General features: G+C 39.6%; 1 protein-coding gene across 1 annotated transcript in view; it reads right to left on the bottom strand.

The window, feature by feature from the left end:
• wdr18 (WD repeat domain 18) overlaps positions 1–24,294 on the bottom strand; it is a 75,702-nt gene that overhangs the window by 22,420 nt on the left and 28,988 nt on the right. Inside the window, exons 5-7 of the mRNA XM_060878727.1 lie at positions 13,213–13,356; positions 8,001–8,065; positions 6,082–6,206 (exon numbers count right to left, since the gene is read on the bottom strand). Of these exons, the coding sequence (XP_060734710.1) occupies positions 6,082–6,206; positions 8,001–8,065; positions 13,213–13,356 (334 nt within the window). The remainder of the gene's footprint in view (positions 1–6,081; positions 6,207–8,000; positions 8,066–13,212; positions 13,357–24,294) is intronic.

Below are 24,294 nucleotides of genomic sequence, written 5' to 3'. Positions count from 1 at the left end.
AGCATGGACAGACTGCTGTGTAGTAGCTTGCTAGCTACACACTACCTGAGGAGTCTCTATGGGGTGGGATTTTCCTGGTTTACCACTTAAATCCGCAAGGGGTAGTTGCATTTTGGATCATGCAGAAGCAAGGCTCAAGCAGATAATGCTACCATCACATGTCCACTTGACCCACCATCCCCAAGGAGGACATGAAAAAAGACAAACAGGAGCTCTGGCTGACTTCAAATGAAAAACAAAATGCTGGATGCAGCATCTCCTCTCCAACAGGGTTCAAACTTTGTCAGTACTCTTGGACTCTGACCCAACACTATATGGCCAAATGTTTGTAGACACCTGACTATCGGGCATATATGTGCCACTGATTTGGAGGCACACACTTGTATATAATGTCTTTGTGTTGTGTAGCATTAGAACTTACTTTACACCGGAATGAAGAGGCCCAAACCTGTTCCAGCACGACAAAGCCCCTGTGCACAAAGACTTCTGTCTCAACACCTTTGGGATGAAACCCTGACGGCACTCCAGACCTCCTACCCTGCATCAGACCTGATCATACTAAAGCGATTGTGGAAAGCCTTCTCAGAATAGTGGAGGTTATAATAAACCAAAACGGGACTAAATCTGGACTGTTAGAAAAGCACATATGCGTTTGATGTTGATGTCAACAAACCATTGGTCATATCGTCTATATGTAAACCGTATCTGCTAAATGCCTGAAAATCTGCTAAATTTGCCTGATGCAAAGTTTCTTGATGTGCCTCAGGAATACCTTCACATTTTGAGCTTTCTGTTGTGTTTTCTTCCCAGTTGATGATACCCTTTCATAGACCTCATGAACATTATTGCGCTTTGTGCTCTATGATGTCTATTATCAATTCCACATTATCTGTAATATGGAGGTCCGGGTTGTCGATGCTGCTCTATACGGAGGTTTAGTTTAAAAAAAAATGGTTTCCTAACTTGAACACAACACCATTTCAGAAATGTGTTTGTCTTTCAATGCCAATTAGCGGTTAGGAAATGACATTTATTTCTTCCATTATTATTTAATACAGGTTTAATAAGCTAACCTTTAGCAAGATAATTAACAAATCTATGAAGCATTTTCTAGCAAAAGAGCAATTGAAATGTTTTCTAAAAACTCTAAAGAACAAAAATAAGCAAGAAAGAAAATAAAAAAATCAATGAAATGTCTAAAGCCAGTGGTAACCTGCTGATTTTTTCTTTTATTATTTCACAGGCAACTCACGTTACACACAATGCTCAAGGTTTTCCAAAGATATCTTTCTAAGATGAGAAAAAAAACACTAGAGTGAAATGGGAGAAAACGACAGTTACTAGACTCTGGAGCATGGAGAAGCCATCTGTGCTGAAAGCTACAGTATCTTTGTTCGTGATGCTGTTATTTTTGCTCACACTTGTATCTACCCTGACACCCTGCTGGGAAACAGGTCTGATCACTCCAATGACTGGAAATATGACCTTAGGATTGTTTGCAGTATTAGTGTAAATCACAGAGGATGCTGCGAAAGTGATCAGGCAATTTAAAAAAAACTTAAAAATAAAAAAAAGTCAAGACTTCAAATCAAAACAGAAAACTCTACGAGCCGCAGGATTGAAAACTTTCTTCGACAGCTAGCAAAGACTCCTACCGGAATGTACTCGCTATCAGATACGACAACTCCAATCTGAGGAGCGGAGATCAAGACAGGATGAAATAAGAACTGGTCTGACTACTTAATTAAGTGTCTGACTGTCTCCATGTCTGATATCACATCCTATTATACGGTCAGATATTTGGGCTCTTAGCCTTTTGTGGTTATGTCTGAAAGCAGTGGAGAGTATTCCGTGCACTCATGCAATCCCACAATGCAATTCTGTACAAACAGAATACTCACAATACTCATGATACAATATGCTGGACAATATGAGAATTTGGACATAGTCTTTGATTTCCAGCTTTAAGGCAATCCAAGAGGAGGGATTTGATTGAAGCTGCCTAGTCGAGATAGCAATCAGCTGTGTAATTAAGACAAGTTTCGACAACGCGGCCAGCCGCTTCTGACAGAGTTCACTCGTGCTGAGCGTGAACGGTGTTTTTAATGAATGGTGCCTTCTTTTTGAATCACCAAGCTTGCTAACCTTTAGCACTCCAGCTTGTTTTCGGTAACTAGAAAATCAATCATGCTTTCCCGTCAGTGACGATCCATAAAAAGTGGCTGATTGAAAGGTAGCTGTGTTAACCATCCATATAGTCTCCAACACCACCACACGTTGAGCTCCAAGAGTCATTTTAGTTTTTTTAAAATGCCTGTTTAACAGCGAGATTTGTTTGGGTCTTGCTTACTGCTTAGCTACATATGTGCATTGCTGCAGACCTTAATGAAAATAGATAAAAGGGAGTGAGGGCAGGGATCATCAGCATCTAGGGGAATAAGCGTGAAAGTGGGATTAATTGCCTTCAAGATCAAATGCTTTGGATGAAAGTGTTGAATAAACACTCAAATCGAAACGATTTTTAGAACGCATTTCTCCATTCACAAGCAGTTCAAGGTTTCTGTGTTAAAGAAAGGAGCTCTGTAAGAGGAGCTAAAAAAACTGTATAGTGAAAGAAAATGGTACGTGTCAAATTATTGTCAACAATGAACGGAGGCAACGAGGCTGAACAGCAGTTTGAGATTTAGAGGGATTGTGAAGACTTAGGGGGATGAACGGCAAGCAAAATGTAGGATATTAACTAAAACACATAAAGCTTGTGGTGCTTGTTTAATTACTGAAGGTACTACAGTGTTGAGTGACCTGTACAAAGAGACGGCAAAGCCTCTTCATACTCCTTCTCTGTCCAGTTCATTGTGTACCTGTCACTCCAAAGGACACCAATAATGATGGTCACCAAGGTTGAATTTACTTTAAATAATGCAGTGCAGATCAGGTAAATGGTGTAAGAATTACAGCATTATTTATATCTGGTCACCTGGTTTTAAGAAGTCAAAAGTAACTGGACAAGTCCAAGACCGGGCAAGTGTTATTTCCTCATTATTACACTTCTGAGCAGAATTATCTAAAATAGAATTCATGTAAGGTATTTGGAATATGTTGCTTTCAATATAAAGCTTGAACAGATGTCCCTGCTAATGAAATATAAAATATATCCACATTTGTTGTAGAAAAATCAATTATGTAGTGCACTTAAAAAAAAAAAAAAAAAAAGAAAGAAAAGAAAGAAAGAAAGAAAGAAAGTCTGGAAGACCACTGACAAAAAAAATGTTTGATGGTAAATAGACCTCTGGCCAGACCAAAAGTGAGTACAGACCAAGAGTCTTCACCAAATTAATACACAACAAGAGTCTTCACCAGAATGAATACAGACCAAGAAGTTTTTACAAGAATGAATACAGACGAAGAGTCTTCACCAGAATGAATACAGACCAAGAGGCTTTTACAGGAGTGAATACAGACCAAGAGTGAATACAGACCAAGAGTGAACGCAGACCAAGAGTCTTCACCAGAGTGAATACAGAACAAGAAACTTCACCAGACACAATACAGACCAAGTGTGAACACAGACCAAGAGACTTCACCAGCGTGAACACAGTCCAAGAGTGAGTACAGACCAAGAGTCTTCACCAGAGTCAATACAGACCAAGAGACTTCACCAGAGTCAATACAGACCAAGAGGCTTCACCAGAGTCAATACAGACCAAGAGACTTCACCAGAGTCAATACAGACCAAGAGACTTCACCAGAGTCAATACAGACCAAGAGACTTCACCAGAGTCAATACAGACCAAGAGGCTTCACCAGAGTCAATACAGACCAAGAGGCTTCACCAGAGTCAATACAGACCAAGAGACTTCACCAGAGTCAATACAGACCAAGAGGCTTCACCAGAGTCAATACAGACCAAGAGACTTCACCAGAGTCAATACAGACCAAGAGACTTCACCAGAGTCAATACAGACCAAGAGACTTCACCAGAGTCAATACAGACCAAAGGCTTCACCAGAGTCAATACAGAGGCTGTAACACAATATGTAAACTTTTGGTAAGGCTTTAAAACCAGGAATACCAGATTATAGTTTTCCAAAAACATCCACAACAATCCATACAGCTCTACATCATCATCCTATGGCCAGATGAGACAACTAAAATGATGGGAAGAAGAGTACGGAAAAAGGAAGGTATAATATTTGTGTTTAAAGTCAAAAGACGTGAGCATATGTGAGCATATTAGAAGTGGATATGTGCTGTGGAAGTATATTAAATAACAAACACAACAGTGTGTGAATACGTATTTCCCCTCACTGTACATGTCATGAAAGCTAAGATATACCAGAGAGTTCATAGGCACTGATCTTTTCAGGATGACGGTGTTAACTGCTGCTTCAAAATGTACAAAGTAAAAGAGAAGAAGGGAAAAAACCCTCTACTGTACCTTAGTACCGACCTGCTGCTTCTCCGTCTGCCAGAATTTCAGTTCGGAAAAAAACTTGACAGTTAAAGAAGGAATTCTAAACTACCCTTTAGTTGAGGTGCTGCAATTTAACTATTTTAACAAGACTTGGCAGCATTGAAATAAATGTAAAAATGCTTTCAACATATTGGCTGCAAGTCAGCATGACCTAAATCAGCAGCATGTTAAGCAGCCTATCAGGGCTCCAAACCAGCAGACGGTAAAGCGCAGGGAGAAAGATGTTGGCTGGTACAGCCAGAACTTTGATATTTTCAGTCCTAATTATTCACAAGAAATTTGTTGATGCTCTATTCAGAATGCAAGAAAACACAAAACTAGATGCCACTGGATTAGCAGTAAAATATTTTTTCGTTTGCAAAGCACCTGCACCTCTTACCTAAAAACCTATGTTCTTACCATATAGAAATTTCCTTTTTCGGTGTGTTAATAAACACGACATTTGCGATACAAATTGAAATCATCGGCATAGTTGGCATCTGTTCTTTAATCCAAATCCTGCAAGTGCTGCTTCTCTTCAGAACGCTAAACCAAAAGGAGTTCATTTAAGAGTGATGATGATAATATAGCTAATTAAAAACAATATGACTTTTCCTAAAACTAATATAGAATTTAGAATTCTAGGCCTGGAAAAGGAAATTAGCACTTTCTGTTTACTTTTCGAAAATGCTTAAGGATAAAAGTACAGCCCGTTCATTTGTTTTGTTTTAGATAAGAAAACACTGAAAATGGTTTGAAAAGTAAAATCCAGAATATTGTGTAGATATTTTTGGGAAATTTGATCACTAATGGCAATTTGACACCGGCATGTCTAGTCTGAAACAGAGCATGTTTCACATAAACAACTGGTAAGTTCTAAGCTGTCATGAGGACCAGAAATCGTAACATGCTACCAAACCCGAGATGGTGTACAGTAAGTACAGATCCCGTGAACGTTAGTTTCCACAACATACAGATACCAGGAGTCGCAAGGGAACGTTATGGACATACAGTAGAAGAGGTGAGAAGCCTTATTTTACATAATAGCAATTATGTAAATTATATTAGAAATAGCAAAAAAAAAAAATTGGTCAGTGTGTCAGTATTGCTGTGTGCGTTTGTGATGTAAGATGATGCATCAGGATTCTGAAACCAGACCAACGCTGCAGGGCCACAGGAACCAATCACACACTGATTCGGACTGTAACAAATGTGCCTGGTGTGAAAATCACCTCATATGCAAAATCCCAGTTTCTCCAAAACCACATCCTACATATGGTTTTCAGGGTAAATCAGGATTGTTGTATTCTTTTTGTAGAATATTCCACAGACGGCAGCTGATAAACACATACAAGGATTGACATTTTTTGCCAAGTCACACAAAAGCTATCCAGAGAATCCTACTCCACCGAACGATGGCTACAAACACAGGGAATACCGAGAAGCTCAAACGGTGGTCTGTGATATTGTACCAAGAGTGCATGGCATGAGAGTTATCTGGCAAGTGCTAGAAACGTGACCAAGCAGTGACAAATGTTTATGAGAACAAGTTTAGAGTGTGATTTAAAATGCAGAAGAAGAAGAGAGCGAGAGGATGCTGCTATGCTGGAGGAGTGGGTGGAACTCACCTTTGTGGTTGATGCAGCGGATACACTGCTTGCTCTGAATGTCCCACATCCTGACAGTCTCGTCATGCGAGCCTGACAGCAGCAGCGTACCGTCCATGGACACAGACAGGCACGTCACTAGGTTCCTGCACACAACACAAAATTTGCAATTTAGGAGGCATGTACAATTTTTCCCCACTCGAGTGGGAAAGAACATGATCATATTATCTGCCTATGCAAAACACTATGCTTGCTTCAGTTGACAGCACCAAGATGGCACTTGCCAGGCAAATATGGATATTGACCTATTCCTGCTTCAAAAGCCAACTGCAGAGGACTACTGAAGGCATAACTGCCCTTGATCTCTGGCTTGCAATAGTGTGGCAGTTATTAGCTAAGACCTCATCTTTAAGAGTGCTTCATTGCTCTATGATCGGAGTATTTGAAAAAGTTGCCAAAAAACACACCATGGCAGCAGGGGCAAGGTCAAGTACCAACTCTGAGTGAGAGGGGCATGGAAAATGGTAAGGAAGCCAATTTATTTGCTTTATTTTCCCCCTCGGTTATGCTGCCAGATAGAGACAAAACAAACTGTATCCGCTGTGTCCGGAACTAAGCTGAAATTGAGCCGAACGGTGTGTTGCCGGGTTTTCTATTTGATTTTGTTTTTTTGTGTGTGCGCATTACAGAGCACCAAAAAACGATAGAGCCTGAAAGCGCAGATTAATCAAAAGATCATCTCTTCTCTCTCCATCTTCTACATCATCCATCCCTTCCTGATCAAGCAGGGGTATACAATAGATTCCAGGACATTTAGTCTCAAGTATCCAGGATATGAGACACTATCTTGGAGTTCTCCCATTTCATGCACCATGCTCCTCCTCAAGCCACCGTTGACTATAGTCGACACCAGCAATGCCTCGGCATGCTAGCATAAGTGGACCAAGGCAGATACAGGAAGTTTCGCTGCAGCTTGCTGCAAACCACAAACGATCCAGCTGCTGTTCAGTTCAGACTTTCTTGAGTTTTTTGAGAGCATGATGTTTGCCTGTGGATGGTTTGAAACCCCAGGGGTTGTGCCATCACCCGGCAACGGTGAACAATGCTATAAACCGCCAGGGGATCCGACACATAATGCTTTCGCTAAGAGTAATGTGTGAAAACTTTTTAGCTGCCATTTAAAATTTGGTGAAATTTATTCCCCAAAAGGACCCACGTCACACCTCGTCTCCCTCCACTGGCTTTGCATCAAATTCAAGGTCTTGATGCTCACCTTGTCTTCACCTCTTCCGAGACTTAACTAACCCCTAATTTGTCCAGACCTTAAAAAATGAAAAATAAATCTGCACTTACACCTCTACTCTAACCACCTTGCTGCTCTAGCACTCAATTAAAAATCTTGTATGGCAGCACTAAATGTCCTCATTCCTTGTTTTTGCTCATTTGTTAACAAAAAATTCACTTTAATTAAAACTGAATGAATAAATGTACATTTTGATTGAACATTCAATGAAAACCCCACGCTTTAGACACCTAGAAATAATCTTGGATGGACCATATTTATTTACATACTTTTTTCTATACGGGTCACGACTAGCAGCGGTAAGATTTTTTCTTTTTTAAAAATAAATAAATAAATAAATAAATAAATAAATAAATCACCAGGAAACACACCTAGAGCACATCAGCAATGCATATCAGTGTTCTCAGCCTTAGGCATCACTATCACAAGTTGGCAGCTGTCAAGCAACAAAGGAGCAGGGGGAAATTGGGGATGACAAAACGGGGGGAAAAAATATCCAAATACAAAGTTTGGTAAGACGCGTTCACAAGAACTTCAAAGGGAGTGAAAGTGCAATCCGGTCGCTATTTAAAAGGCAGATTTCCCCTTCTCCCTCCAGCCTGGACCGTATGAGAGCTGAAAGTGATTATCACTGTACCTGTGGCCTTTGAACACCTGATTGCCTTCACCATCTGACTGGAAGGTCTTATCCCGGCTCACAGCCTGTCGGTATGAAAAGAAAGAAAGGAAGAAAGAGAGAAAACGAGAAACGTTTATTATATAAGCAAGACAAATGTTACAGGCTCTGAAAACAGGCTCTAAGCAAATTAGCTCACAATCCAGGTACAAAGCAAACGTGATTCTCGCTTCAACATCCATTAGCTTAGTAAAGTGTGTATTTTGGCCCTGAGCATCTTCTAAACGGTTTGATCAATTGACGTAATTGCATCAATTCGGGAGGAAAAAAGTCGCTGCAGATATGTGGGCGGTCCAGATTACTAAACTGCTGCTGACTCAAATCATTACACCACTTTAATGACTTGCTCAAGGATTCTCAATTAAACATGACAAGTGGCGTTCAAAGGCATGGATTACGCTATAGACAGCCAAAAGTCATTTATTTTCTATTCGTATATGAAGGTTTGCAGCAGCCGTTCTGGTCGAGCTAGGATATAAAATTCAAGTAATTAGTAGAAATCAATCAAAGTGTTTCATTTTTTATAACCGGATTCATTCTATACATCATGTGGAAATGGAAGACTTTTACAAATTTTGCTAAACTGGAGGAAGCATAAATTTATCCCTAACACAGAAAAGTATGTTAAAGACATTGTTTAAAGATTTCATTCATATAATAACTCTGTATGTCTGTAATTATTGCTGTCTTCTAGTAAGGGTGTGAAGGCCACTTATGTTGTGCTACTTATGTGGGTTTTGTCTTTTCGGAAGGTTAATCGTCTTCTGTTCATTTTGTGGGGGTTGGTTGGGTGTGTGTGCGCGCGTGTAGTTAGTCCCTAACACCAGCGTTTTTATGTTTTTCTGCCAAACTCTGGGTATATACAGTATATACACGTGTATATATGTGTATATATATATATATATATATATATATATATATATATATATACACACACACACATACACACACACACACACACATACATGACACAGTTTTACATTTACAGCATTTGGCAGATGCCCTTATCCTCTTACATTTTTATCTTATTTTATACAGCTGAGCAATTGAGGTTTAAGAGTCTTGCTCAGAAGCCCAGCAGTGACAACTTGGTGAACCTGGGATATGAAGTCCAACACCTTTACTATTAGGTTATATAGCCATATCCCTAGGCAAAAACTCCATCTCTTAATCTCTCAGTATACGCATCAGAACAAGCCTTCTTCCAGGAGATCAAAACACACATGCACACAAATAAGTAGTATTTGCTGTGCCATTGTGGGATTTTTTCTTATTTTCCCCTGATTATGTTGCAGTGATTTAATCATTTATGACCTGTTTATTCGTGATCTTGGGATGTTTTCTGTACACGACTTGATTTTGCTCGTTCATTTCTACACTATCTGTTTTCTGAGTCAATGTTTTCGCCTTTGCTCCTGTTTTCATGCTCTTTCCCCTACCCTTGGGGACGATCTATATAGTCTCAAGTATGTCTTTTGCATGCTTAGACTATGAATTGCCTTGACTCTTTTTGTGCACAATACACAATCTCCTTGACTATCCTCTGGTTCTGTGAATTTTTCAGGAATCTCATTTCTGGTGAAACTGCATTGTTTTGTTTGACCAGAAAGAACCGAAAGGGAACTGGTTAATGATATTAGCACACTCATTTAATCTTGTAATTAGAAGCTTGATTAAATTAAGTTTAAGAAATGAAATCATGTTTTGATGAGAAACTTGATATAATTATGTAAACTATACGTACTGTATATAACATGATATTTTACACCTAACAACTGCATAGCTCATATATGGACAAATGTTTGTGCACTTGCATTGATGACCACACTGAAATAAACTAGACTATATTATTATACTATACGCTTGACCATATAGTACAGTTTTAGAAGGGAAATGATGTATATTCACACTATCTGGTGGAACTCGGGTGAGGATTCGGTTCCCTTTGTGTCTGGTTCCTCTCACAGTTTCTTCCTCGTAACATCTCAGGGAGATTTTCCTCAGCACCTCTTTTCTAGTTTTCTCTTTAGGGATACATTTAAATGTTAAACTTTAGGATTCGTATTCTATTTTAGATTCAGTTTGTTGGGTTTACAAGTGCTTTGCTTTATGCACCACATTTGTTTTTTGTCCTGGATCCAAATCCCTTACAGAAAAGCCAGGAGTTTTTAGTGTAATAAGACTTTTTAGCGTGGCTGTTCCGTTCACATATTTAACGACAGCACATGATGGTGCATCCGAGCTGCATTAAAAAACAAACAAAATATAATATTTCTAATACAATATTTATTTGTGTACACTGAGAGTAACATTAACAATGTGTCTCTACCAGTAAAACCATCATAGCCTTCAAGTCTTTATTAACTTCATTCTTTCTTCCCTGCCTCACTCTCTGCCTCCATCCCTGCCTCCCGCTCTGCCTCCATCCCTGCCTCCCGCTCTGCCTCCATCCCTGCCTCCCTCCCTGCCTCCCGCTCTGCCTCCCGCTCTGCCTCCCTTTCTTCCTCCCTCCTTTTTGTTCAGGGGATCGGGGTTCAAGCCCCAGCAGCACCAAGCTGTCACTGTTGGGCCCCTGAGCAAGGCCCTCACCACTCCCTACTCCAGAGGTGCTGTATCATGGCTAACCCTGAGCTCTGTCCCCAACCTCCAAAGCTGGGAAATTTTATTGTGCTGTAATATGTGAAAAAATATGCTTCTTCTTCTTCCTTTCCCCGCTTCTTTTTTCCTTTCTTCTTTCCTACCTCCTTTACTTAAGATGAACGAATGCTATCTGTAAAGGTCATGAATAATATTTGCCTTTCGCAAATCAGACACAATGCCCCAGATAAGAGCAGCTCAGCTGATTCGAGAGCAATCACAATATTTGCTAAGCACAATGAAGATGCTATTAAACTAGAATATCAGATCATCCAGGATGTTTTAACCTCCAGCGAGGTTCACGTGTGAGAGTCAGCGTGCTTTCAATCTCGGCCCAAAACTGCATAAAATCTGCGCTATTTTTGAAAAACCCAGAGTATTGAAGGGTTCATGAAATCACAAATTCCTGAGAGAGATTAATACCAGGTATAAACAGTGTCAGAGAGACTGGAATATATCCAGAAGCAGCCTTTGGTAAATCTTTAGATGTTTTTGGGGGTTGAAAGTCTACTCTAAATTGTGATCATCTTATCCCTGAGTCTTGAATTCCAGCACAGGCCTCATCCAAACAGACATGAAAAAGACTCTAAGCTTCCAATATCATAAACCCGAGTATGGACCTGAACGCTTTCAGTGATTTAACACAAAATTCCCTTTGATGCTGTTTTCCTGTGGAAAGGTGGATTGAGGTGAAGGCGCATAAGAACCGACTCTTCGCAGCCAAGACTCTCTCTGTCATTCCTTCCTCTTCAGAACAATGTAAAGATTTTCTGCTCCTAACCTTCACACGTCAGAAAATACAAAAAAATAAATAAGGGGGGGGGGAAGAGACACACACTTTCAAAAAAGATGAACCTGCCATCAGTGACTCAGACTTAAAGGAAGACACAAAGGGCCTGTGTGCTAATGAACCCCTCCACTGATTCAACTAAAATTCCTTTTGAATAAAAATAGCAATAGTTTACTTGCAGGACCTGCAGGTTCACACAAGGTCGGAGGACAAATGTGGATTTGTGAAGAAATGACCATACGCTGTAGTGACTAATAGGTAATCACAGTCACGCCAGTCACAAATTAGTACGAGTCTCCAGTTGCTGTACCATGAAGTCTCAAGTAGGTGTTCATTCTATGGGTTGCCATGGTAACAACATTTTTCAGTGGGTGGTGGAATGTTAGCATGCGTTCCGACTCGCTACAGCAACCACCAATCGGAGTCGCTTCATATTGGCTTAAAGTTCTGGACACGCCCACACCTCATTGTCGCTCATCTCGCCTCAAGTTCTCATTGAAAATGAATGATCTCTGGTCGATTTGTCGCCGCGAGCGTCTGTACGTCTGAACTTAGCATCAGCGATGAAATATGAAAATTTTTAAAAACAATCATGTTGTTTTTGTTAGGAGAATATTTACAGAGTTTTGGTTGTTTCTGAGACTTTAGAGACTTTACTCTGAGGAGTTTATTCATTCATAAGTTTCAGTTTTTGAAACAGGGACGAAACTATTGTTAAGAATTGCTGTATAACATTTTAGTAGAAGATCAAAAACACATGTGTGCTGATATATAAAACTAACACAGAAATGCAGAGAGGTAGGAGTCCTCTACTGGGGTTAAGGCTTCTTCACGCCACCTGATATAAAAGCACAGTCTCTCGTGTACTAGCGAAACAAAACAAGTGGAAATTACGAGAAAGTGTCGGCTGGAACTTCAAGTGTGACGTAAAGTCGATCCTGCTGTGTGATTCAAGTGCGACTCGGAAGACAAGTCACTTCACTGGAAGTGGTGCTTCTGAATCTCAAGTCAGTATATAATTTAAACCAGAAGAGAATCTGATTTTGCACCAACGTTTCATTCAGTGTTTATTCTAAAAGGATTTCTTGCGAGTTTAAACTGCAGCTACACTACAAATGTAGACCTCTGTTCCAGTTGCTTCAGGATAAATTACCCAAAACGAACGCTGATTTTCTGTAGATTTGGGCCGAGACGTATTGTGAGACATCACAACACGCATTCAGTCTGAACCGTCTTCAATTCAGATGTACCAAACATGAGCACGGCTCTCGCCGAAAGGTAATTACATGTGCGTCCTCACTGGTAGGAGTTTAAAGGACAAATAATAATAATAAAAGAAAAAAGCAAGGAAAAAAAATATTCCTGAAGGACTGATTAATGTGCGACTAATGAGCACAGAAACCGTCATCTCTCCATCTGACCTGATCTAATTATAGTCACTACTATTACTTTTACGATCAGTATTACTTTCTATGTTTATTTAAATTGAGTTAAATTAGAACCTACTAGTATGTAAAGTGAGGTGTGAGAGTAGCGGATGAGTGTGTGCTCATCCTTTAGGCCTTAAAAGCTTTTAAAGCTGTTCCTTTAAACCCTGGGCAAGTTTTCAAGGTTTGGTTTCATCTGTAATGCTTCCTGATTTTGGGTCACTTTGATCGATCCCCTTTACACCGTTCATGTCAAATCGATCCTATAGATTTAAGTCGGATTTAAATTGGAGTCAAATGATACAACTCGTGCACTCACCGTGTTACAGAGGGACACCTGAAAGACATTCCCATCACTTCCTCCACAGAACAGGAAGTACTCACAGGGATCTAGGGTCACGGACATGATGCTGACGTCAAAGAGGACTGACAGAAGCATCTCTCCGGAGGAAATTTCCCACAGCTGGAAGATACATAAGGAAAGACAGAATGGGGTGTAAGATTATATATAAACATAAAAGGATAGCAAAAAAAAACAGCCTAGTGTTTCGAATAACTACATTTTATTTTAATAGTTGTCGGTATTATCATCATCAGCACCAAGGCTGTTCGCGTCGGACGTCCCTTTGTGCTGCCTTTTGTAAACAGAAGGCCCAGCTTTATTTTATTTGATATTACTCTGAGTTGACGTGAAGCTTCAACAAAATCGACAGATCCAGTGTGAACATCCTGAAAACGGAGGACGACTCGTCCTCTACCCTCTAGTTTCCGCTGCTTCTCCACTGTCGTAAGTGTATGCCTTTAATTAATGTGCTCTAGATTAAACGGATAGATGGATGGATGGATGAAAGAATGAATGGATAAATGGATGGGTGGGTAGACAGACAGAAAGATAGATAAGCAGAAGGAAATGATGTATTGACACTGCAGATATAACAAAGCTGATTTTTGGTTAATAATTTGTATAAGAATTTTAAAAACCATATGTAAACGATACGGTCGCAAAGCCTGGTGTGACTAATTTAATAAAACAATTACAATGAAAATAATAATACATTAGTGGTAGATCATTTAAGGATGAAATAAGATTATTAAAAGCAATCCTAAATGAATCCTATTTCTCCCATACGATCACATGACGGAAAGGGAAAAGGTGGAGCCGATACAGGAAATTACATAGGCATGACCATTAAAAAGAAAGCACTCATTCAGACACCACTTCATTGTGCAGGGTCAGATCATTTTGTTATAAATTTATACAAGATCATTTCTATACCGATGACACACCAGTTCAGACATCAACCGCTCAAAGTTCAAACCAAATCTACGTCTCGTGTCGAACCGTCTCCTTCGATTCAAACCACAGGATTGTAGAACTTTTAAAGGTTTTTGTTTTCCCACAGTCGTTTTTGTGCTGATAGGGATGTCGGTTGGTGCTCGTTATTATGTTGAAAGATCTGGCGTAACCTCCTGGCACAGGCAGCAGTCAGAGAGAATGTATAAAGTCATGAATCTTCACAAGAGCCTTTGAACCACCAGCTTTAAAAAAAAAAAAAATCCCTAAAGCAGCAATGGTCCACAGTCAGGAGCTTTTCCATGTGAGCTTTTCCACTCCCATGTGAATTACGGTATACGGTAAGAAGATCTTAAGATTGCCAGGAATTCTGGAGCATTCTTCTACGATGCTCAGCCCACCCTCTTTGTACAGTATGTGGTTACAGAGACAGGATGAAGGGAAAGACCTGTTTTGTATCACCTTGGAAGACTAAGAGCGATGAACCATCTGATGCTAAGGACAATAAATATGAGTCTTGCTCTGCATCGCACATTTCTGTTCCAAGCCGTTCCCCAAATTAATGACTCGACAGATCTAATTATTTAGAGATGATAATACTTTTGCCAAGAACTTTGATGCTCGGTCATTGTGCCCCGAGCCAATATAATATAGGCTTAGAGAAAGTGCTGACGAGTAGGTTTTTAAAAGTCTACAGTAGGAATGGAAGGCTTATCTCATAGAGAGGTAGGTTAAGGCCATTCATCCTCCTTTAATCCAACTCACAGACTAGCTTTTCAAAGCCAACAGACAGCTCTGAGAGTTAAAAGCAATCCAACATGCATATCTAACGTCTACTGGGTGAAGATTAATAAGCCGGAACGGCCACGGCGGAATTCCTAGCTGCCCTTCTTTTCCCCGTCCGATTTTTAATCAGACCGCATTTCTTACTGACACGGCAGTAGATTTTTTATTTATTTTTTTTCCCCCCTTTTCCTTTCCCCGGATTCCTGGTCAGGATAACCGCTGCCTCGTGATCAAGTTCTACGGACACTAAATATAAGATTATAGAGTGTTCTAGTGTTCCCTCTTTGGCATACCTTCCACAGTTCAGAGTGACGGATGGGCCATCATAAAGGAGACAAACCGACCATAAAATAAAGCTGGGATTGGACTAATAATTGGAGGAGATCAGTGTGACGACCCGGTCATAAAACAAAAAGTGCTGTAGCTGAGTGGAGAAAGAACTTGTGTGTCTTTCGCCCTCTGAAAGACAGACGCTACCTTTAATGGAGAAAGTTTAGAGGAATCAGGATTCAACGTTGGAAAGATTCGGGTTGTTTGTATTGCTGGCGATCTGATAATCGTCTAGAGAATTAAATCTTTTGGTACTTTGAATGCCCAATTTTCAAAACTCACAAGATGCTTGCTCAGACGAATTCAAGATAAAATTGCGAGACTTTGTAGTATCGTGATTTTACACTTTTAGATTGCAGATTTTGTGCTTTTCCACGTAAACAGGTGTACAACTTTTGCGTATGATAGATTGAGTGATGCTTTTCCCGGCTGCTCCCTGTTCGGGGTCTCCACAGCGGATCACATGGTCCACATATTAGATTTGGCAAAGGTTTTACTCCGGATCCCCTTCCTGACGCAACCCTCTCATTTTTATCCAGGCTTGGGAGCGCCACTGAGTGTTAACTCTTCGGTGGCTTTATTAGCGCCATGCCTGGGAATCAAACCCGGGCCGTGACAAATTAAAAATAAGAATGAATGGAAATAAAAAGAAATGTGAAACTGAATATTACATGTAATGTAATAGAACATTAGTTACAGTAGAAAATATTATTTTTTCCAGTCTTTGTTGGGAACTCCGGTTTTATTAATCAATTTCCTATTTTTTTAATCCGTTTATATAATTTAGTTCTCTCTCTCTCACGGGTGTGATGCAGCATGACGTAAAGCATCATTTTCTTATAAGCACATGATCTGGACTACAATCTTCTGCTTACAGCTCGGCCGAGTCGAAGGATTCCCTCCTGAAGACTTTCCTGTTTTGGGAAACTGCAAAACAATGTTGTACAAAGTGCTTTCGGTCCTACACTAAATGTAAATCACTACATTAATGATTAGAAGAATGACTTTGTTAAACCAGAAGTTTAATTTGTCTAGTATTAGTCTTATTAAATTATGTACAAGTCTGTGTGTCTGAAATGTTCCTATAGCAACAAGAATGTATTAGAAAGAGGAACATATCGATCATGTTACAGCCGGAAATACAGACGGAGCCGCGAATAGTAAAATAACAAACACTTTCTGTCCAATCAGATTTGAGAATGTAACCCTTTATAAAGTTCATATATCTACACCTTTACAGAATTCAGTTTAATTGTATTCCTATAGTGCTTTTAACAACAGGTATTGTTACAAGTGGCTTTACTGGAATATATTCAATCAGGACATAAATGAATGATATTAAAAATGAAATCTATCCTTAATGAGCAAGCATTTCTCTTCTGTCCAGTCGTGTTGGTCAGTAAAACGGTGAGTCAGTTTGTATTCAAATCAGAGACAACCATCATGAAGACACTCCAGTCTCAGTGATTTGCAAATTGATGATAATTACTACAGGCGTCCACCGGCAGCGTTACTTGATAAGCATATCTAACACTGATGCCGTGTCGCATCCAAACCGTACGATTAAACGGCTTATCCACAGACCACAGACTTCATCCATGTCGAGTGACCGATTCATTTGAAGAACTCGTTGGAATTGAGCCACGACTGAAACTGAAATACAAGCAAGCCACAATGCCTTGCAAAAGGGATTCTTTTAAATAACTTGCCGTCATTCTTCCGTGCTGGCCAATAAACATACAGCATGCAAGGGCTACATCGCAAACTGCATATTATTCCGATAAGGAGAAATGATTACCGAGATAGGAAAACACAAGCCACTAGAGGAGTAGAAAAAGGCAGAATAATTTATTCTGGAAAAGATATAGGCATGATTTTCGAAGTAAAAAAAAAAATATGGAGAATGTCTTTCATGAAGCCGTGCATCAGGAAGTGACCAAAAAAAAAAAAAAAAAAAGAAATTCCATTCGATCATAAATCAAACATATGGTTAGACAATTACCTTAATGTGAAAATGTAATATCTATTAAGAAAAATAATAATAATAATAGAACAGGACTACAGGAACATGATGGTTGGGAATTGGTCTGCTGTTTCTAATCAGGTTCTGGTCGACAGTAAAGGTGACGCAAAAAACCTATTTATTCCCCATTCATTAGGTCCTCCAATAGCTTGACTCATGCGACCTCTGGCTCGGATGTAACAAACTGCATCGGACAGAATCGTTCATCTCTGGCGACAAACACGCATCTACTAGAGTTGAGATGATACTGAACACCAGACACTCGGCTGATGACAAATGTGCAACAGCCAGGAGAAATTAAGCCCGAAAAAAATTAATGAGCTGATTGATGAAAAATAGCTGCCAACGACACTCTGGGTGCTTGGGACAGACGGAGGAAAGCTTGTTGTGGAGAATGTGGAGGTTTTATCGGAAAAAAAAAGAATGCTACTGAAATAACATGGGGAAAATATATTCTACATTTATTATACAAATTTATTATTTTCTCCATAAATGTACAAGTAATAAACCCTAAAAGAAACATTCTCTTGGAAGATAAAATAATATATATATAACTAGAATGTACATTTCCTGAAGAAAATGTGAATGGTGCTTGCACATGGTAAGTTCCCCTCATCGGGCTGAGTGTTTTTATATATGATATGTCCATGTTGTTTTAACTTTTTGATTTCTTATTTTGGGGGCGGGGCTACACGTGACATCACGTGACGTCATCAAAATACACGTGAGGAAGTTCCCCTCATTGTTGTGAGTGTTTTGATATGTCACATGTCCATGTTGTAAAAAGTTTTTTGATTTTGCATATATTGTGGGTGGGGCTGCGGCACAACCGGAAGGCCAGTCGGTACACCAATTTAAAACTTTGTTCAGAGTATCACCCTAAAGGAGCTGGCTGAGTTTGGTGTAGATAGTTCGAAAGCTTGCCGAGTTATAAACCTCCAAAATTTATAATGGGAGTCTATGGGGAAAAAGGCAACTTTGAGACCCGGTACCGGAAGTACCGGTACTCGGATCGCTTAGAAAAGTCATAGCACACCTCTCCTCAATGAGCCGGTCAATTTGACACCTCATTCATGGGTCTAGGACAAAAGCTGCGGGAAAAGTTACGCGCCGAAGTTTTGTCCGGCACAATAGTAATAATGTTGCTTTGCAAATTCTCAAATCCAAAGGTGATTCAATTCATTAAAATCACAGCTAAAGCCTTTCTCCGATTTTGTTCGTTCATTCATCTTCTACCGCTTTTCCGAACTACCTCGGGTCACGGGGAGCCTGTGCCTATCTCAGGCGTCATCGGGCATCAAGGCAGGATACACCCTGGACGGAGTGCCAACCCATCGCAGGGCACACACACACTCTCATTCACTCACGCAATCACACACTACGGACAGTTTTTCCAGAGATGCCAATCAGCCTACCATGCATGTCTTTGGACTGGGGAGGAAACTGGAGTACCCGGAGGAAACCCCCGAGGCACGGGGAGAACATGCAAACTCCATACACACAAGGTGGAGGCGGGAATTGAACCCCCAACCCTGGAGGTGTGAGGCGAACGTGCTAACCATTAAGCCACTGTGCCCTTCTCTGATTTTGTTCGTTCTTTTTGTAGTTGTGGAATATTTATTGAAAACCCCATACACACATTTCACCCAGATATTTCAGCCAGGATTCTACTATTGAGATAACTTCACCATTGTGCCGCATAAATACAGCGTAAACCGACAGTAACTTTGTCAATATCTGAATATCTGGATTCGTGCCAAGTTAAGAATTCCTTAATTCTTCTCTTTTATTTCATGTACATATCTGCTCACGTTGCACTTACCCTATTTTGCGCATTTTGTACACGTCGTGAAGCCGTGCGATGACAATAATGTATACTATTCTATTGTTCAGACCTCAGATTTGAATAGAAAGTCAATGAAATATAGTAGGTCAAGAAAAATCTGAAACGCTCAGCATGTGTGTCTAGAAAAGCAGCCTGTATAAGCCACTGGGAAATGCTTTTCATCTGTCTGTGTCAAAGAAAAAATAGAATAAAAAATAGTTACAATAAAAACAAACAGAATGATATATGATGGTGTGAAAAAGTGTTGGCACCCTTCCTGATTTTTTTGTTTTTTTGCACTTTAATGTTTCAGATCATCAAACGAATTTAAATATTAGTCGAAGATAAGAGAAGTAAACACAACGTGCAGTTTTTAAATGAAGGTTTTTCTTATTAAGGGAAAACAAAATCCAAACCTACATGGCCCTGTGTGAAAAAGTGTTTGCCTCCTAAAGCTAATAACTGTTAGGGCCACCCTTAGCAGCAAGAACTGCAACAAGCGGTTGCGATAACTTGCGATGAGTCTGTTACAGCGCTGTGGAGGAATTTTGGTCTACTCATCTTTGCAGAATTGTTGTAATTCAGCCACATTGGAGGGTTTTCAAACATGAACTGCATGAACATGCCACAGCATTTCAATAGGATTCAGGTCAGGACTTTGACTAGACCACTCCAAAGTCTTCATTTTGTTTTTCTTCAGCCGTTCAGAGGTGGACTTGCTGGTGTGTTTTGGATCATTGTCCTGCTGCAGAACCCAAGTTTACTTCAGCTTGAGGTCACGAACAGATGGCCGCACATCGTCCTTCAGGATTTTTAATTCCTCACAGGGCCATGTGGGTTTGGATTTTGTTTTCCCCTAATAATAAAAACCTTCATTTAAAAAGTGCATGTTGTGTTTACTTGTATTTAAATTATAATATTTACAGTTGTTTGATGATCTGAAACATTAAAGTGTGACAAACATGCAAAAAAAATAACATTTTTCACAGGTTCAAAATAAAAATATATATATAAATATATAAAAAAAATATTGTTTATTGGTAGAACAGTGCGACTTTTGTGTGTGCTGATATTAGTGCAATATACAGTAGAAAGCTCTAATCCTGTGCACTCCTGGCTGATTTTGCTATTTTCAGGAGCTGATAAGAAAACAATTGGCCTTTTGAGCATTAATACAGATACCAAACAAGTTTGTCTTTATGTCTGCCAAATTTCATGTATATGGAAAAAATATATCCAGAGATATTAAATCCTGAACATGGCTTCACTGATAAGACAAACCGATGTTTAGCAACAGCTCTGTATGAATGGAACATGGAAGAACCCAGCAGTTACAACTCTATAGCAAATCACAGGTTTATAGTAAAGTTATATAAATGGTAGATATTTAACTTGGTCATTAATTGAATTTTGTTCGTTTTACTAGTTAATTTCAGTCTGGCATTCAGAAAGGGGTAGAAAGTAAACAGCAATAAAACAATCCACCAAAAGAGCTTTGGTGTTACTCTGGCATTGATTTTACATATGTCTGGATCTGTACTGGAGGGATGAACACGGTTATTCACACAGATGGTGTTTTCACCAATGATCTAATGCATCAGGCCAAAATTGCCCTGAGCGATTTCCCCATCAGGACAGACTGGGACCATTTAGATTTCCTTAAAGTATAGAGGAATTTCTTTGGGAAGGATTTTCCCTTCTAAGAGGACAAGTAGACCTGAACCCATGCTGGCAAAATGTTCTCAAAGCATAACAGCAACACAAATCTTATCATAAAAATAGCATTAACCCAAATCAAATACTTGAACTAAGCAGTCAGATTTATTCTTGTATATAAGCATTTTTTCAAACTTGGAGTGAAAGTGTATTGAAAATCATCATCATCATCAAAGATGCTCCATGTAAGCTTTATAACCAGCAAAAAATAAAACCCCACAGGAATACTAATGAACTGGACAGGTGCCTCAAGTCCTTCACCAATCATGAGCAATCACGTATCTCGATGTGAAGACAAAGCTTTAACAATGTGCTCATACTCTGAATTCCAGCTCATCTCTCCAAATCAGAAAGAAACATGATTGCATGGGGTTGTCAGAAGTCCGACTGGAACGGCACGCAAGAACACAAGGAACCAAACCAGCATGATCTTCTGAGAAAAAAAAAGACTCAGCTAAAGCTACAGCAGCAGAATCATCTGAGAGGATCCGAAAAATATGGTGCTTCTCATAACAAGTCGATCTTTTTTATTTGTTTGTTCTTACTGTGATCTATCCATTAATTATGTACAGATCAGGGGTTCAACCTGCCGGTTAGCAGAAACGATCCGCATTGCGTTGCTGTAAACGATTTCTCCCCGATCTCAAATACCAATAAAGGAAGTTTGATATTTATACAGTCCCAACATCTGGCAGGGTTTCAAAAAAGCTCTCACCAGACATTCTGGGAGTCATTTATTATTTGGGCTCGTCTTGTTACTGTAGATGTGAGGGATCATGGCTTCTTATGTTGAAGAGAAACACTGGTCTATGTGCTGCAGGAATAAAACTGACAGATACATGCATCATTTATCTATAAATGCCACTTGTACATATATTCTTTTTGTAAAATACTCAGCTACTGACTGGGTTACTATTTCTCAACAGGGTTCTTCACACTGAGCTTCAGCTCGGGTTATTGTTGTTCTAAACCGTTCATCCTGTTTAGAGAGATGTTTCACTCCAGGTCTACGCTCTTATAGCATGGAGAAACCTCTCGGTGTCTGACACAAACAGATCTCAGATTCTTTCCTTTCTTTCTTTCATCCTGTTCCTTTCTTTCCTTCCTTCTATTCCTTCTGTCCTTTCTTTCCTTCATTTTTTCAATTCCTTCCTTCCCTTCTGTCCATTCCTTCCTTCCTTTTTTCTATTCCTTTTATCAATTCCTTCCTTCCTTCCAATCCTTCCTTCCTTCTGTCCATTCCTTCCTTCCTTTTTGCTATTGCTTCTGTCCATTTCTTCCTTCCTTTCTTCTGTCCAATTCTTCCTTCCTTTAATTCCTTCTGTCCATTCCTTTCCTTCTGTCCCTTCCTTACTTAAGTTCCTTCTTTAATTCCATCCGTTCCTTCCTTCTGTCTGTTTTTCCATCCCTTCCGTTCTTTCCTTCAGTTCATTCCACGCTTCCTTTCTTTTCCTCCCTTCCTTACTTTTTCTCGTTCTACTCCCTCCTTCATTCCTTCTCTTTCTTTCGCCTTGCTCTTTCCTTCTTTTTCTTTGTTTCCATTCCGTCCTTCATTTTCTTTCTCTCTGCCGTCTGTTCCGTCCTTCCTTTTCATTCCCTTTCTTCCCAATCATTCCTTTCATCCTTTTTTCATACTTCTTACATACTTTTGCTCAAGATAAAAGAGCACCACAGCTCAAATTTTAGCCAAAGACTTTCAGCCTTTTTTGCCGAGGGCTTAAACACGACATTTCGGCCCTGGATACATTATCTATATAAATGGATACATAAAGATGTCCCTCGAAGGGATTCCACTATTCCGTTTTTACCCATATTTTCCATGGTTTGTAATAATGTGTCTTTTGAGCACACTGAAGCTTTAACTTATTAATTTATGTAAGATTCGTCACCTTCATTTCACACTCCACAATGATGTCTATTGGGGTATCATTTGAGAGGATTATACACTTTAAAAACCAAATGTTGATGTAAGGTATAAGGACATAAAGTAATTCAAAGTGAATTTTATATGTGACAACAAACTACCTTTGAACTTTTTCTCACTGCAATGTTAAGCCTTGGTGCAAATAATCTCTGCAACACTTTTGTTCTGGAACAGAATAAGTTTTTTATTTTATTTCCGGCCCTACAGAAAATATTTTATTTCTTCCCATTTAGTGCATTTCAATTCCAGTCTTTCTACAACATGTGGGAAAGTTCAAAGGGGGTGAATACTTATGCACTTACACACTATGTATTCAGATAACCGTATTAATTAGTCATTAAGGCAAACAGCAGATCATCTGATATACAGTTCTAAGTTCTGAACACTTATTCAGGAACAGAATAATGTGGCAAATAATGTTTCTGCCAAAATACCAGCTGTACCTCGTGACAAGCAAAAGGAGGTACTGTGTGGCTCCTGAGTCCTGGTTGCCTGTATTTGTCTGGCCTTTAAACAAGCGTTCCGCCATTCCTATCATTTCTCCTCATCTGGGCTCTCTAGTGAACATACCCAATGATTCAGGTGAAAAATTCACAGGGTTCATGGTGTTGAAAGAACAATCTCTATGGTACTTCAAAGAGCACCTGTGTGTCTCGTACATATAAACACTAGGAGTCTTTCTAGCCACATGTCTAGATGTCTAGAGGTTAAAAAACTCATTCCTGCACGCTCTGAAAATCAGTCATGGCTAACAGGCTTAATTACTTCACCTAATCCTCTCACAGCAATGTTGGCATGAAGTCCAAACAATCTGTGTCACACCGTGAGGTCACGCATGTCCAGAATGCACAAGTGACAAAACGGCAGCAGCTGCATCACCATCATTTATAGCAGTTCGTTAGCAGCCTGTCAGTTAGAAATTATTCTATTTCTGCTGTACATGCAACAGAACTTGGATTTAGGTGAAGAAAATTTAACAATTGAATTATTTACCAATATTTGTTGCAGGTTGACCAGATTGTGAGCCACTGATGTCAAGTTTTTATCCCATTTGAGCTGACGGTTCTATCAAAGGTCAATGTTTCGTAACTGAAACTGCAGTGGCATCAAAAATTTTGATTAATGTCTCAAAAATATTCAGTATAAGTTCAATAATCAGCCCTAACATTAAAGATACCTGCCTAATATCACTGCCAAAACAGCTCTGACTCATCTAGGCATGAACTCAAGACCTCTGAATGTTGCAAGTTGGAAGGTGGAGACTCTATGGCTGTTTGTCCATGGATTTGGAGGCCAAGTTAACACCTAAATCCATTCTTGGATTTATTTTGCATTTCGCCATTTGGCAGGTGCCATTTTTCATCTCATTTTTATACAACTGAGCACTTGAAGGTTAAGGGCCTTGCTCAAGACCTGGGATTTGAACTCACAACCTTCTGATCAGAAGGCCAACATCTTAACCACTATGCTACTAAGCTATACATGTTATCATGAAGGAGTGTA

The sequence above is a fragment of the Tachysurus vachellii genome, chromosome 1, assembly GCF_030014155.1.
Source record: "Tachysurus vachellii isolate PV-2020 chromosome 1, HZAU_Pvac_v1, whole genome shotgun sequence".
NCBI lineage: Eukaryota > Metazoa > Chordata > Actinopteri > Siluriformes > Bagridae > Tachysurus > Tachysurus vachellii.
The sequence above is the reverse complement of the archived record's forward strand: the minus strand, read 5'-3'. Positions and strand labels throughout refer to the sequence as shown.